The sequence below is a fragment of the Paramisgurnus dabryanus genome, chromosome 15 (genome assembly GCF_030506205.2).
Source record: "Paramisgurnus dabryanus chromosome 15, PD_genome_1.1, whole genome shotgun sequence".
Lineage (NCBI taxonomy): Eukaryota > Metazoa > Chordata > Actinopteri > Cypriniformes > Cobitidae > Paramisgurnus > Paramisgurnus dabryanus.
The window spans coordinates 14,868,771-14,884,045 of NC_133351.1; the positions used below are offsets into that span (position 1 = coordinate 14,868,771).

Genomic DNA, 15,275 nt, shown 5'->3' on the forward strand with positions numbered 1-15,275 from the left:
TCTCTTTATGTGTCAAAAGATCCAATAGAGTAGATGCACTGCCCCATACACATACACAATTGTATCTTGTTAAATTGTTAAATTTTGCATGAAATGTTTACAAAACTAGGCTTATATAGTAAGTTTGCATTTGTGTACAGTTTGTGTACAGTAAGAAGTTCTGCGTTATGCATTAACTCAGCAGTATTTTTCCAGAAGACACTGGACTTTCTTTATTACACCTCTGCTCCCTCTGGGTACTTTTCTCTGAGCGTATAATAGCGTTACTGTATATGAGAACAATACACTGAGTAGATTTTGTGGGAAAGCCATTTTGCTTTAGACTGAAGTATTGATTTCTTAAACAGGTCTCTATTCTTCTCCTGACACTAATGCTGGTGTTTGCAACCTTTGGGGTGCAACTCTTCGCGGGTAAACTTGCCAAATGTAACGATCCTACAGTCACCAGTAAGGTAATAGGCAATTATTGCACTTTCTCAAGCAGCGTGCAGAGCCATTTTCTGTGCTGTACTGAAAGTTTGTGCTTTATTGGCTTTTTTAGGACGACTGCCATGGTATTTTCAGAATCAATGTGAGCATCTCAAAGAACCTGAACCTAAAGCTCAGGCCGGGAGAGAAGAAACCGGGATTCTGGGTGCCGAGAGTTTGGTAGGAAGCAAAACTACATTAAAGGGGACATTGCACAAGACTTTTTTAAGATGTCAAATACATATTTGGTGTCTCCAGTGTATGTATGTGAAGTTCTAGCTTAAAATACCATAGAGATAATTTATAATAGCATGGTTAAATTGCCACTTTGTAGGTCTGACGTCACAAGGGGACCTATGCTTGCACAGAATGGTTTACCAAAACAAAGTTACTGTTTTCACATTTTATAGGTTGATACAAGCAATGGGGACCCAATTATAGCACTTAATCATAAAAAAGTTATATTTTCATTATATGTCCCCTTTAACTCTTTCACCGCCAGCGTTTTTTTAAAAAGTTGCCAGTCAGCGCCAGCGTTTTTCATGATTTTCACCAAAGTTTAATGCAGAAAATGTTCTTCTTTAAATATATAAACATACAATATACCAAATGAAAGAACAGACCCTCTGCTTTCAAAAAAAAAAAAAAAAACGTTTCATCCTCATCAGTGGTTCTTTTGTAATCAGCTTATGAATATGGGTAGGTTTCTGCAAAAACACCACATTTTGAGCAAAAAGCAGAGTTAATTCCATTTTTGTGACGGACTTTCATAGAGATCCCATTCAGAGCGATCTTTAAAACAGACACGGACATGCAGCCGCTTGCTATAGGGCAATACTTCCGGGGTTTAAAAAGTTGCGGAAGATAATATCGGTATTGCGGAAAGACAGAAAATCTCGTCATTGGCGGGGAAGCGTTTTCTCTAAATTGACGAGATATCTCGTCAATGGCGGTGAAAGAGTTAACCTACAACCATTACTGTTGCTTATAAAGGCCGTTTAAACATTATTTCCTTTACATATTGTGTACAGATATGAATGAGACCTAAAATTGCATGGTTTGCTGTGGAGGAGTTCTGCTATTACTTTTCGATATATATTGCAAGACCTATGATTTTTCCTTGGACTTACATTGAAAGAAAAAACATATTTATGGATCAGAATATTACAAGTGAGGTCTTTTGACTTTTACCAGCTATCTACAGTATCTACTGTAGACTGCCATCCACCATGCCATCTAAACTGCCTTAGCAACCAGCTAAAATCCCTTAGCAACCCCTCTTTAGCAAAATACTAAAACGTCTAGACCAAGGCCCAATCCCATTTCTCTGTCTTACCCCTTCCCCTTACCCCTACCCCTTAGTTTTGCACGTTCACGTGAGGGTAAGGGCCAATTAGGATAGCCCTTACTCTCACGTGAACGTGCAAAACTAAGGGGTAGGGTAAGGGGAAGTAAGACAGAGAAATGGGATTGGGCCCAACTGCAGTAGCTAGTCCCTAGCAACCACTAAGAACACCCTAGCAACCATCACTGAATTTTGTCTAGACAAACATATTCACAATTTCTTTAGAAAATTCCGATATCTATTTGATATTCTCTTAACCACAGGCACTTTAACTTAATACCAAAAGAAATAAACATGAATCCATGAAGAATTCAAAAGCACTGAATAGTTAAATAGACAGACCGAAGTCAATCATGCTTTCATTACTGAAGAATCACTGTAATAACATCAAATCTATGACAGACTGAATCAATATGATGAATGTTTCCATCACATAAACAACAGCATGTTTTCATCAGCTTTCAAAAGGCTTTTCTCATATACACTATAGTGTTCCAGTGCACTTACAGTACAGAGTAGGGGGCTGATATATCTTCCCCCAGGCATAAACACAACAAACACACAATCACACACCCACACACTACTCTAGAGATGCACAGTAACACAAAGGCAAATTATTTGAGAGACTTTGAGTAAATGATGAAGACCAACACAAGACACATGGGCATCTTACACAGTGGGCGGTGATTCTACTGGGCCCATATAACAGAGAAAGATAGATAAAGGTTGTCAGTCTTTGAGTGCTCATTGAGTGCTTTGCGTGGTTACAGGGCAAAAACTAGACGTTTGATCCTCTAGCAATTTGTGTTTAGCCCATAGAGCAGCTTGTTTCCAGTCCTCTAACACATGCAGGCAGGCAGGCCCTAAGATAGTTCGGTTTATTTTATACATGCGATGGTAAAACGAACAGCTGAAATTGTTATTTTGTCCTTGTCAGTATGTATCTGTGTTTCGAACTCAATCTTAGAAATTCAGGAGCTTAACAGTCACTTTTTTAGAAAAGCCATTTTGCAAAAGTCATGTTTAAAGACACCCTGTGACTGTTGATATTCAGGGGTAAAAAGACGAATATATTTTTCTGCATTACAGCACAGGGAGAAGAAAATTGTGTATGGCACTTTTAAATTCTTTAGCTGAGCTTTTCTTTTAAAAAAGCCACAAACAAATATGCCAAACAGTCTTTGTGGTACTGTTTTTAGGGCAAACCCTCGTAACTTCAATTTCGATAATGTCGGCAACGCCATGCTGGCTCTTTTTGAGGTGCTTTCGCTAAAGGGTTGGGTGGAGGTGAGAGACGTCATCATACACAGAGTAGGACCGGTAAGTTACTCTATTACTGTATGTATTGCACTTATTAATTATAACTGTGGTGATATATTTGATGGTTATTTTTATCTTGAAACAGATTCACGGCATCTACATCCATGTTTTCGTGTTCCTGGGCTGTATGATTGGGCTGACGCTTTTCGTTGGCGTTGTAATAGCCAACTTTAATGAAAATAAGGTGTGATTTTTTTTTTCTTTCCATTGTCAACTTTTAGTGGATCCATATTCTAAAAATGCTGGGTTGTTTTTTTAACCCATGCTGGGTAAATACAGGGCAGGGTTAAAATTTTGCCAGTGCTGGGTGTTGCTACCCGACCATGCAGTTGGGTTAAAACAACTTAGCATTGGGTAATTTTTAACCCAGTGGTGCACTGCAAAAAATGGTTTTCAAGAAAAAAATGTCTTAGTATTTTTGTACAATTTTACTTGTTTTCAGTAGAAATATCAAAAAATTCTTAAATTAAGACGCTTTTTCTTGATTAGCAAAATGACCCAAGAAAATAAGTCTGGTTTTTAGACCAAAATGTCAAATTTAAGTGATTTTGTGCATAAAACAAGCTAAAAAAATCTGTCAATAGGGTAAGCAAAAACGTTTGAAAATTTTTCTTAAACACTAAATAAAAAAAAAAAAAATCTTACCCCATTGGCAGATTTTTTTTGCTTGTTTCATGCACAAAATCACTTACATTTTATATTTATGGTCTAAAAACTAGACTTATTTTCTTGGGTCGTTTTGCTCATCAAGAAAATACATCTTAATTTAAGAATTTTTTGATATTTTTACTGAAAACAAGACAAAAATACTAAGAATTTTTTTCTTGAAAATCATTTTTTGTGTGTTTGTGTGTGTTCTGTCTAATATTTACCTAGCATGGGTTACAAACAAACCAACATTTTTTAGAGTGCATTTGTTAGTAATCGCTAATCATATTTGTTTGATGGGTTTGTTCAGGGTACGGCTCTTCTGACAGTAGATCAGAGGAGATGGGAAGATTTAAAAAGTCGACTGAAGATTGCTCAGCCCCTCCATCTCCCCCCACGTCCAGGTCAGTGCTCACAGGAGATCTTACATTTACATAACATTTACATTTATGCATTTGGCAGACGCTTTTATCCAAAGCGACTTACATTTTTCATCACCTTGTTTCTTGCCTGGGATTCGTATTTTCAACCTTTTGCCCTGTTAATGCAATGCTTTACCAACTGAGCTACAGGAACACAGCTAAAAGGTTGCTGTATCAATGCTTATTTGCGCACCTGCAAAAGTTTGCTCTGTGTCCATTTTCATTTCATTTTTCTCTGTAAAGCATGTTCTTGAAAAATTGTTTTTTAGAAGATCAGCCCTATTGGTGTGTACATGGTACAATCAAATTTTAAATGCACCAGTGTAATGGCATATTTTAAAGGCATTGTCATTTGCGTCAGTGCATCCTGTTTTCCACATAAATTAAGTTTATTTTATTTTTTTATTTTTTATTTTGCCTTATTTACACATTACGCATACATTTGTTTAAAAAAGACATTTGTGTACATTGTAGCATTTATAATTGCAGTAATGAATTAAATTAAAATAGTGTCTGTATAGTCCTGATCATGGTAATATACCAGACCATGGTACAGTAGTCCAAGGCTTTACTGTATCCTCAAAGTTTAAATGGTAATTGGGCACAAAACGCTTAGGTTACTCACGTAACCCCGGTTCCCTGAAATAACGGGAACGAAGCATTGCGTCAGTTAGCTGACGCTATGGGGGGGAAACTCCTGTTTACTCCGTGACTGAAGCCTATTGGTTAACGTCTGTACAAAGTACAGACCAATGACGTTTGAACCCGCGCGCGGGAGGAACGCGTCCCTATATAAGCGCGGTTCAATCGTCAGGAGCTCATTATATTCGACTGAAGCGCGCAGCCGAATAACACTCGCTGCGTAGACGTTTGTAGCACGGCAAGAGACGCAATGCTTCGTTCCCGTTATTTCAGGGAACCGGGGTTACGTGAGTAACCTAAGCGTTCCCTTTCAATACGGTTCACTTCGCATTGCGTCAGTTAGCTGACGCTATGGGGGAACGTAATCCCATCACGCCGTGCATACACAACGTACTGAAGTGCCTTACCGGAGAGACACTGCGTGTGGCCCTATACCCGGCATATTCACAGCTTTAAAAGCAAATGTGTAAGCACCATATAAATTGTTGACGCGCACACGGTGGGGTTTTAAACGCACCGGGGGCACATAACATAGCACAAGACGGCGAGGTACCGAGCGCGCCGCGGCTGTGCGAGATAAGTAAATTCAGAGTCACGTTGGTGAGCTCGCTGAGCGCACCGTGGTGTACACATAAAACGCATGAGCGTGCATGATTGAGCCGAGTGAACCTGCGCTCGTAGGGCAGGGACGTCTAAGCTGTACAATCTGACAACGTAGACGGCGAAGACCAGCCGGCCGCGTAGCAGATATCAAATATAGATACCCCTGTAGACCAAGTTCATGAAGAAGCCAAACTCGCACAGAGTGGGCTCTATATAGGACATAGCTCATAGAGGGGCGTGAGCCAGTGCGATGGTTTCAACGATCCATCTAAATAACCACTGTTAGCAACAGACATACGTAGTGAGTGATCTGCGCAGCTCACGAACGGCCGATCTGACTATAATATGCGGCAGAACGGTTCGTAGCGTGGGATTATACAGATACCACAATAGTGTGAACCCAGGTGCACCCTCGAGCGCATCGGGATGCATATAGGTAGTATTATAGTGCACAGATCGGTGAGCTTTCCAAGCGCGCCGTAAATGTGTATTGACTATAAATTGCACGGGCACAGGTGAACACTTGAATACATCGTGAATGCATATAGATGAATCAGAGTGTTATAATGCACAGGCCGGCAAGATTCTCGAGCGCGCCGTCATGTGTTCTGATAATAAATTGTGCGCACACGGGTGAACTCTTCAGTGCACCGTGAATGCGTATAGATAAATCAGTGCACAGAACGCGCCGTGAATGTGTACAGATATGATTGATGAACGTAACGGTGGGCACCCAACGCACCGTGAACGTACACAGATGAACAACAATGTATGTGTCACAAAGCATAACACAGCTGTGTATACAGGTGAGCTTTCCCAAGCGCATCTTATTGTATACCAAAATGTTATAGCGTGTACATGTGAGCTTCTCTAAGCGCACGGTGGACGCATATAATTAAAAACCATATCGTGCATACAGGTGAGCTAATGGGCGCACCTTTAATGCAACAAACCTCAGTAGTGCGCGAAGCAGGGATGTCGAAGCTGTAAACTGACAACGTGGACGGCGGGGACCAGCCGGCCGTGTCACAATTGTCAATGAGAAACCTCTAAGACCATGCCCATGCTCTAAGACAAGTGAGCATAATTGTCACGGGAGGTGATAACGTCAACGATCCATAAATAGCCTGTATTGACAGGTGCTCTAGTGAGTGATCTGTGACGCAGATGAACAGCTGATCGTCTGATGTACGTCAGACGTATGTGTCATACAGGACCTTGGACAGTTCCAGAGCGCTGTGCCTCGGGCACCGTCCGCATCTGAGAAATGACAGGCTTATGAATAAAGTGAATGGCCAGCCGTAAAAGCATGGTTCGCTGTTACCGCCGCCGTCCGCATCTGAGAGATGACAGGCTTGTGAATTAAATGAATGGTCGGTCGTAAAAGCGTGGTTCGCTGTTATCACGGCCACATAGATATAGGTAGGGGAGAGAGCCGCCGTGCCTCTGTAGTGAGGAGAAAAGTGTTCCACCGGCGATTCGCGGGGGGTTTTGACTTTCAAATGTCACTAGACAGAATGGATCAGACTTTGCATAAGGACGCCTCGTGAAAGGGGTCCTAGCAACTTGTGTCAATGTGTCATAAGGCACGTAATGTAGGTCGTGTCCCACGGATGCCATCTCCGCACGCCCATCGTAATGGGTTAATATTGGTAGTTAAGCATGAGATGCGTATCACTCTGATTGAACATAGCTTATAAAGCGATGCAATGAGTTTATAAAGGAGATGACTCGTCAGCTTGTTCAGGGGGCGAGATCTCAGTCTGGTTCGGTAAATAATGAAACCACCGTAGATTGCCCGACCGCATTATCACAATAACACGGTCGAGAGTGCTGCAGTGCTAAATCATCCTCTTAATGTACCGTATTCACAGTACAAGGTGATTTATATGAGACAAACGGCGTTCCACGCGCCGAAGGCTGATTGCCGTCGTAAAGCGTGTTCAACCCACAGCAAATGCTGGGCTAGCTCGTAATGACAGCACTTCATGCAACCGTGTGTAACTTAAGCAAGCTTCCCGGCCGTCAGCTCGGGGCGGGACCTTTGCTTAGTCAAACTGAAGTGGACTTATGAACAGAATGCCACGATATTCAGCTTTCTGAGGCTCGTTAGAGGGGTACGTGTGCCCGTCTTAAACGAGATGCCGCGCGCGTCTGACTGTGCGCGCGCTTTAAGCTTTGAAACTTATTGTGGCGGGTAGCAAGCTCACTTGAGGTTGATATTACCCTTAATATCTCCGAGTATTGGAGCGGAGGTGTGAGCGTCTTCGGATCCGCTAATATAAATCAGCTATATGGCCGAAAAACGTCATAAACCGCTTGGCTGTAAGCCTTTGAGTGGCCGTCCGGAGAGGGCGCGATTCAAACGCTTGGAGCCATGCAAAAGTCTGAGGCTGTCCTTCCTCTAGGAAGAGAGAATAACAGCCGTAAGACCGTGCTCGTTTGCGCCATCAGCATCGTAGCGGAGAAACTGAGGTGGGCTGCGAGCGAATTTGGCAGAAAGGTGTTAGAGACACCGTACAGTCGTGGGGTGTCAATACACAGTATATGGCCAAACCGGGGTTTTTTCGGCTAGCGTCGATAGAATTATGGACAGCGGGCCGTGTGTGCGTATTACTGATTGCTTGTCAGTAAGGCGATAAAGTGTTTAGAGACACCGTACAACCGTGGGTGTCAAAACACAGTATAGTAAGCACGGAAATTACTCTTTTTAGAGGAATTAAATACCGTTCGCCACTATAGTGAGGTCGCATAGCCGACAGTATTACACAGTATGTTTGGATAAACAGCACACAGAAAACATTTCAGGGCAGTCCAGCCGAGGCGCGACATAACCCCTTTTCTCCCAGACAGTTTCGTTCTCTGTTGATGCAGCTGTGCTGCGGAGACCAGAGCTCAGCCGTTCAGGTGCACAAGCCTCAGTAGTGACGGTGACCGAACGGCTCACGGAGCAGGGTAGTATGTCTAGGTGGTTTAATGTCAGACTGAACCCATCGCAGAGAGGAAGTCTGCCGTGAGGCCCGCGGTTTTGCCGTTTATTAAAAGGGCAGAAAAACCGGGTATATATATATAAGAATGTACCAATATTCAGCGCACTGATATAGGACGGGACTGAATAAAGGGAGGTATTCGGGCCTCAGTATATTATAAACAAATTCGTTCTGCCTCTGATTCCGTCTAAACCAGAGAGAAATTACCAGGCAGACAAAGAATGAGCTATCTGAAGTGAGATGGCTCAGGCCAGTAAAGCTCTATAATAAGTGTTTTAGCGCTCCAATAGAGGCGTGTCCGCCTTATCGAGCAGACGAATGAGATCGTGCCGCTCCAGGAGGGGAGGGGCATGAAGCTCTCTTATAATGAGTGTTCTTGGTGCTCCAATAGCGGCGAATCGGCCCTATCGAGCAGACGAATGAGATCGCGCCGCTCCAGGAGGGGAGGGGCATGAAGCTCTGTAATCGTTGAACACTGGACAGCTGCATTTAGAGGCAGCGAGCCGTAATACCGCGTGCTAGCTAAGCCGTTAAGAGACCTCACCACTGTGGGGAAAGGAGCGAGGGACTCCGCGAGCGTGGAGCACGAGTGGCTGTGCTATGACAGAGACAGGGGCAGACCGCCCGTGTTTGCTTGTCGTATGCATCTATCCAGGTCTACGGTTCCCCGCTTGTTCATCTCAACAAGAGAGGAACGGCAGAGGGGAGCAGCAACACAGACAGAACAGCCATGCGTCGTGACGGTATCACCCGATGCACTCGGGGGATTAATATATGTGCCAGAGATCTCGCCACTGAATGTAAGAGGAGCGAAGGGACTCTGTAAGCATGAACGGTTGCGGTGTGACAGAACACAGGGGGGGTTAGTCCGTGTGTGCTTGTCTATGCATCCATCTAGTCTCATGGCTCGCCGTGTGTTCATCCCGGCGAGAGAGGAACAGCAGGGGGAGCACGAAACATGGATAAGACAACCAAAGCATAAGCGCGGTCCCGGCGTGGGAGGTGCCAGACCGGTAACGCGCTCGGAGGAAATTCATAGCAGAGAGGCTCACCGAGCCGCTGTGCTGGACGCTATTACAACAGCGCCTGCTCTTTTAGCTTATAGCTTTATATTAAAAATATTGATCTTACCGGGCGGCCGCAGGGGAGACCTCGTCAGGCGTGTGTCCGCTGCACAGGGCTCGTACCACGGCAAGCGAAGGCTATCTTCGGTTCTCGGCCGGAAAGCGGCAGGGGAAGACGCTAGACCTGGACTCTGCTATCTTCGGTTCTCAGCCGGAAAACGGCAGGGGAAGACGCTAGGCCTGGACTCCGCTGCAGGGCTTTTGTCAACGGCGAGGTAAGGCTTCTTCTTTTTCTTCGGAGCAGCGAGAGGTTCGCGCTGAAGGAGAAAATAATGAGCTCCTGACGATTGAACCGCGCTTATATAGGGACGCGTTCCTCCCGCGCGCGGGTTCAAACGTCATTGGTCTGTACTTTGTACAGACGTTAACCAATAGGCTTCAGTCACGGAGTAAACAGGAGTTTCCCCCCCATAGCGTCAGCTAACTGACGCAATGCGAAGTGAACCGTATTGAAAGGGAACCAACATCGCAGTTGTGCAGTTAAACTTTGCAAGAGCTCACTTCATCTTCCCCTCTCTCTCTCTCTCTCTCTCTCTCTCTCTCTCTCGACTAATGAGCCGTCCCTACTCTGCATGTGCTTTCAGGAGGATTTAATCAGCTCCCCTCTGATGTAGTATAGAACAACCTAAATTTAAGCATTCATCAATGGGTACTCCCACGAGGCAATCACACACTCGATGAAAACATTTTCACTTTCGAGTGTGAAGTTTGCATATGACTGTGGGTGCCATGTGTGACTATAGATTCTATAGATCTCCTGTAGATCGTCTGTGACAAATGACTGTATGTTTTGTGTGTTTGACTGTTTTCGACTCGCTTGGAAACACACTTCATGTTTCAAAGCAGCAGGAAAAATTCAACTTCATTATCATACTAGACTATTATGCAGTCATATATTATGTGGTAATTAGGAACAAGAAATACTGTAATGTATAGACAGGAAGACTACATTTTTTATATATACATTTAACTCCAATGCCTTCAATGGACAGATTTTCACTCTTTCTAGTGTCTGAATTGTTCAGAGATCATTTTAAGCAATAGAAAAACATGCAGTAGTTATTTGTAAATTACAAAAGAGTGTGTCACGCTAGCTTTGTAAATAATGGGCTTAGCCCATGAGTTTGAAGCATTAGCAATATGCTCCAATACTGATAACTGAAATGTAATTGTGTTCAAACGAAATAAGCAGATTGTTGCAGACTGCAGGTTATGCAACCTCCCAAATTATATTTACCTCAGACATGAATGTGAAAAATGGTTTTTGCTTGTTACACAAATGTGAAACATAATATCATCCATATATTGAATAGCAAGGAGCAGTCTCAAAATCTTCTATAGTTATATAGACGGTCTCAGCAAAAACAAAAAAAAAAGACTTTGGTGGATTAAACATATCTTCCGGTAAACTTCTGCAAAGACTCAATAAAAACAGAGCCTTTTAAAGTAGTTTATGTCTGATAACAAGCAAAATAAACGACAAGTAGATTACCTTAGTTCAAATCATAGCTAAAGCGTATTAAAAACTACACTGTGCTAACGTTACTGTGTAAAATGTGTACTATATAATGTGTACAATGTTAACTACCGATCGGCTGCCTTTTACATAGTCATCCATGATCACCGTCTCCCCTTATCTTTAGGAAACCAAAACATTTGTTACATTTTATCCAGACGCTTAACTGTGCACATGTGTCCGATAAAACCAATCCTATGGTAGTGTTTGCTATAAACTATATAGCTATAGTGGACTATGGTCCAGCTTCTCTTGTGCTTGCTGTCTGGTGTAGTGTATAAAATGAATTTCTTATTAAGTATTTTTGGGGTAAGAAAACAAATCTTTTTACTTAAACGCTTGGGTTCAAGAAACATTTGCTTACACCATTGGCACATTTTTTGCTTGATTTAAGCACAAATTCACTTAAATTGTAAAAACTAGACTTATTTTCTTTTGTCATTTTGCATATCAAGAAAATACATCTTAATTTAAAGGGCACCTATTTCATTGCTAAAAAAACAATAATACAATGTGTTCGCGTGGTTTATTGTTTAAAAAAATCACGTTATTTTCCACATAGCTCCAGATTTCACTCTTTTTCTGAAATGCACGGATTTGAAAAGCTCTGTGTCCCTGATTGGCCAGCTAATCTGTACAGTGTGATTGGCCTTAATACCTCTGACGTCAGCTGGAAATGTGACGCTCCTTACCATGTTTGAAAGATTCACTCACAATGCAATGCTAACAGGAGTTAGTTTACAGACTGAGTCCGAAGCGGGAGGAATTATGATAATGTCAGTCTTGTCTACATCACCAATCCCAGGAAGTAAAATGTTGCCTACAATCCGTTTGTTTGTTTTAGTCCAAGAAAAAAGATTTACGTTGGAGACTATAACTTGCGTAATCGTTTACTTTGGGGGATGTACCTTTTGCATATCGGTAACATGTACTAATACACACTTACACACCAAAGGAAATGTAAAATCGTGAATCGGACCATATGTGCCCTTTAAGAAAAAATACTAAGTAAGAAAGTCATTTTTTGCAATGTAAACTGCACTCGGGACTAACAGAGAAATCAATGCATTAGTCAGCATTAAGGCTCAGTAACCACATCAATTCTACACTGAAACCAGATTCAAATAAGCCCTCTGCACTCTTCAGTTTTGAAATTTACTTGGGATTGTAGTGCATGATGAATTTAATTTGGACCTTTAGTTAAAAGACTGTTAAGAGATGATATGGCAGTTTTCAAAGCAACATCAAGGGTAAAGCTCTTATTAAATGCATTAAATGGATAGTTGGAACACAATTTTTTTCCAGAGAGTCCTTTAGTTGACTATAAGGGAGCACACAGAAATGACTGTAAAGCACTGAAGAGTGAAGTATAGAAATGATGGGGATGTTTTACAAAAACATTTTTTTTAGTATAACCAGGATCATTTTCAAAGTATATGTTCTCTTTCTTTTACATATGCAGAAAATGCTGGTTTCCGTGCCAAAATGTACGACATCACCCAACACCCTTTTTTCAAGCGAGGTATCGCAGTGCTGGTGTTAGCTCAATCTGTGCTTCTGTCTGTTAAAGTAAGGAGGGGTTACAGTACATAAAATAACATTATTTATGTTATATTTAAGCACCGAAATTACATTTTGTGTATGTTTATGTATTACAGTGGGATGTTGATGACGAAGTTACTGTTCCCTTGGCTACCATGTCTGTGGTTTTCACTATTATTTTTGTCCTGGAGGTAAATATTTCAAACCCTAATATTATCTTGCGAACTGTTTTTTTTACAGTCATACAAAGTAGTTTTAAATGTAAATGAGACCACACGGCTATATGTACATGTTAATAGTGTACATACAGTACTTGCACACATGGTATTTTTTGTAAAAGTGATGACAATTGCTTTTTGTAATGTAGGTGACTATGAAGCTCATAGCTATGTCACCGGCTGGATACTGGCAGAGCAGAAGAAACAGATATGACCTGCTTGTCACCTCTCTGGGACTCATATGGATCATTCTGCACTTTGCATTACAAGTACTTAAATAAAATACTATGTTTTTAAACATGCATATCATACACTCACCTAAAGGATTATTAGGAACACCTGTTCAATTTCTCATTAATGCAATTATCTAATCAACCAATCGCATGGCAGTTGCTTCAATGCATTTAGGGGTGTGGTCCTGGTCAAGACAATCTCCTGAACTCCTGAATGTCAGAATGGGAAAGAAAGGTGATTTAAGCAATTTTGAGCGTGGCATGGTTGTTGGTGCCAGACGGAATATTTCACAATCTGCTCAGTTACTGGGATTTTCAAGCAAAACCATTTCTAGGGTTTACACAGAATGGTGTGAAAAGGGAAAAACATCCAGTATGCGGGAGTCCTGTGGGCGAAAATGCCTCGTTGATGCTAGAGGTCAGAGGAGAATGGGCCGACTGATTCAAGCTGATAGAAGAGCAACTTTGACTGAAATAACCACTCGTTACAACCGAGGTATGCAGCAAAGCATGTGTGAAGCCACAACACGCACAACATTGAGGCGGATGGCCTACAACAGCAGAAGACCCCACCGGGTACCACTCAGCTCCACTACAAATAGTAAAAAGAGGCTACAATTTGCACAAGCCCCCAAAATTGGACAGTTGAAGACTGGAAAAATGTTGCCTGGTTTGATGAGTCTCGATTTCTGTTGAGACATTCAGATGATAGAGTCAGAATTTGGCGTAAACAGAATGAGAACATCGACCCATCATGCCTTGTTACCACTGTGCAGGCTGCTGGTGGTGGTATAATAGTTTTGGGGATGTTTTCTTGGCACACTTTAAGTGCCAATTGGGCATCGTTTAAATGCCACGGCCTACCTGAGCATTGTTTCTGACCATGTCCATCCCTTTTTGACCACCATGTACCCATCCTCTGATGCCTACTTTCAGCAGAATAATGCACCATGTCACAAAGCTTGAATCATTTCAAATTGGTTTCTTGAACATGACAATGAGTTAACTGTACTAAAATGCCCCCCACAGTCACCAGATCTCAACCCAATAGAGCATCTTTGGGATGTGGTGGAACGGGAGCTTCGTGCCCTGAATGTGCATCCCACAAATCTCCATCAACTGCAAGATGCTATCCTATCAATATGGTCCAACATTTCTAAAGAATGCTTTCAGAACCTTGTTGAATCAATGCCATGTAAAATTAATGCAGTTCTGAAAGTGAAAGGGGGTCATGGTGTTCCTAATAATCCTTTAGGTGAGTGTATATAACTGTGATGATTCATTGCTTAAAATGTCTTTTTTGCCTCTTTTTATCTATAGAACGCTTACACGTACATGATGGGAACTTGTGTTATAGTATTCAGGTTTTTCACCATATGTGGAAAGCATGTGAGTATGCATAATTATGCTAATACATCCATATGTTGTTTTTAATAAAAATAAAAAGTTGGCTTGTTTAAGATAGAAACACATTCTGTCAGTTGCATGCTACAGTTTTTTAATATTTATCTTGCTTATGTCACAATGTTTGCTTCATCACGTTGCAAACTGTTTTTACAGGTGACATTAAAGATGCTTTTGCTAACCGTGGTGGTCAGCATGTACAAGAGCTTCTTTATTATCGTCGGCATGTTCTTGCTGTTGCTGTGCTACGCTTTCGCTGGTGTGGTCCTCTTCGGCACAGTCAAATACGGCGAGAACATTAACAGGTGAGATGCTTTGTGACAGGCGAAGGCGACGATTGGACTGTGTCTCCATACCAGAGGCGAGATTTGTTACACGCTTCCAGCTCCCCATAGCGTTGGTATAATTGGTGTCGTCTAAACGTTTTGCTACAGTGCGCCGCTTGCATTTGGGAAAATCAATTTTCAGGTACAGCTGTCAGCATGAGAGGAAGTTGCTCTGCATGAGCCCATACCTGTTCCTCTCTCGCCGACAGGCACGCAAACTTCTCCACCGCAGGGAAAGCCATCACCGTACTGTTTCGAATAGTCACGGGTGAAGACTGGAATAAGATCATGCACGACTGCATGGTAAGAAACGTTTCACTTTGCTCGCAAGCCAGCGTGCTTGCTGAGCAACTTCAAATAAATGCATCAAAGCAATCGCATATATCATGTGTGTTTAAACAAAACGCATCAGATGCTGTTTAATGTCTGTAAATCATTGTGTTGTTAAACAGTGTATCTAAGCCCCATGTGTTC

General features: G+C 42.1%; 1 protein-coding gene and 1 long non-coding RNA gene across 3 annotated transcripts in view; one reads left to right on the forward strand and one right to left on the reverse strand.

Moving 5' to 3' along the window:
• Nucleotides 1-15,275, forward strand: part of nalcn (sodium leak channel, non-selective) — a 109,017-nt gene that overhangs the window by 85,969 nt on the left and 7,773 nt on the right. For both annotated transcript variants that reach the window (XM_065251777.1, XM_065251778.1), the window contains 11 exons: nucleotides 348-452; nucleotides 542-648; nucleotides 3,013-3,133; nucleotides 3,219-3,317; nucleotides 4,092-4,185; nucleotides 12,541-12,647; nucleotides 12,737-12,811; nucleotides 12,988-13,107; nucleotides 14,392-14,460; nucleotides 14,632-14,780; nucleotides 15,011-15,104. In XM_065251777.1, the coding sequence (XP_065107849.1) occupies nucleotides 348-452; nucleotides 542-648; nucleotides 3,013-3,133; nucleotides 3,219-3,317; nucleotides 4,092-4,185; nucleotides 12,541-12,647; nucleotides 12,737-12,811; nucleotides 12,988-13,107; nucleotides 14,392-14,460; nucleotides 14,632-14,780; nucleotides 15,011-15,104 (1,140 nt within the window). The remainder of the gene's footprint in view (nucleotides 1-347; nucleotides 453-541; nucleotides 649-3,012; nucleotides 3,134-3,218; nucleotides 3,318-4,091; nucleotides 4,186-12,540; nucleotides 12,648-12,736; nucleotides 12,812-12,987; nucleotides 13,108-14,391; nucleotides 14,461-14,631; nucleotides 14,781-15,010; nucleotides 15,105-15,275) is intronic.
• LOC135733331 (uncharacterized) overlaps nucleotides 1-15,275 on the reverse strand; it is a 48,837-nt gene that overhangs the window by 18,207 nt on the left and 15,355 nt on the right. The window lies entirely within an intron of this gene.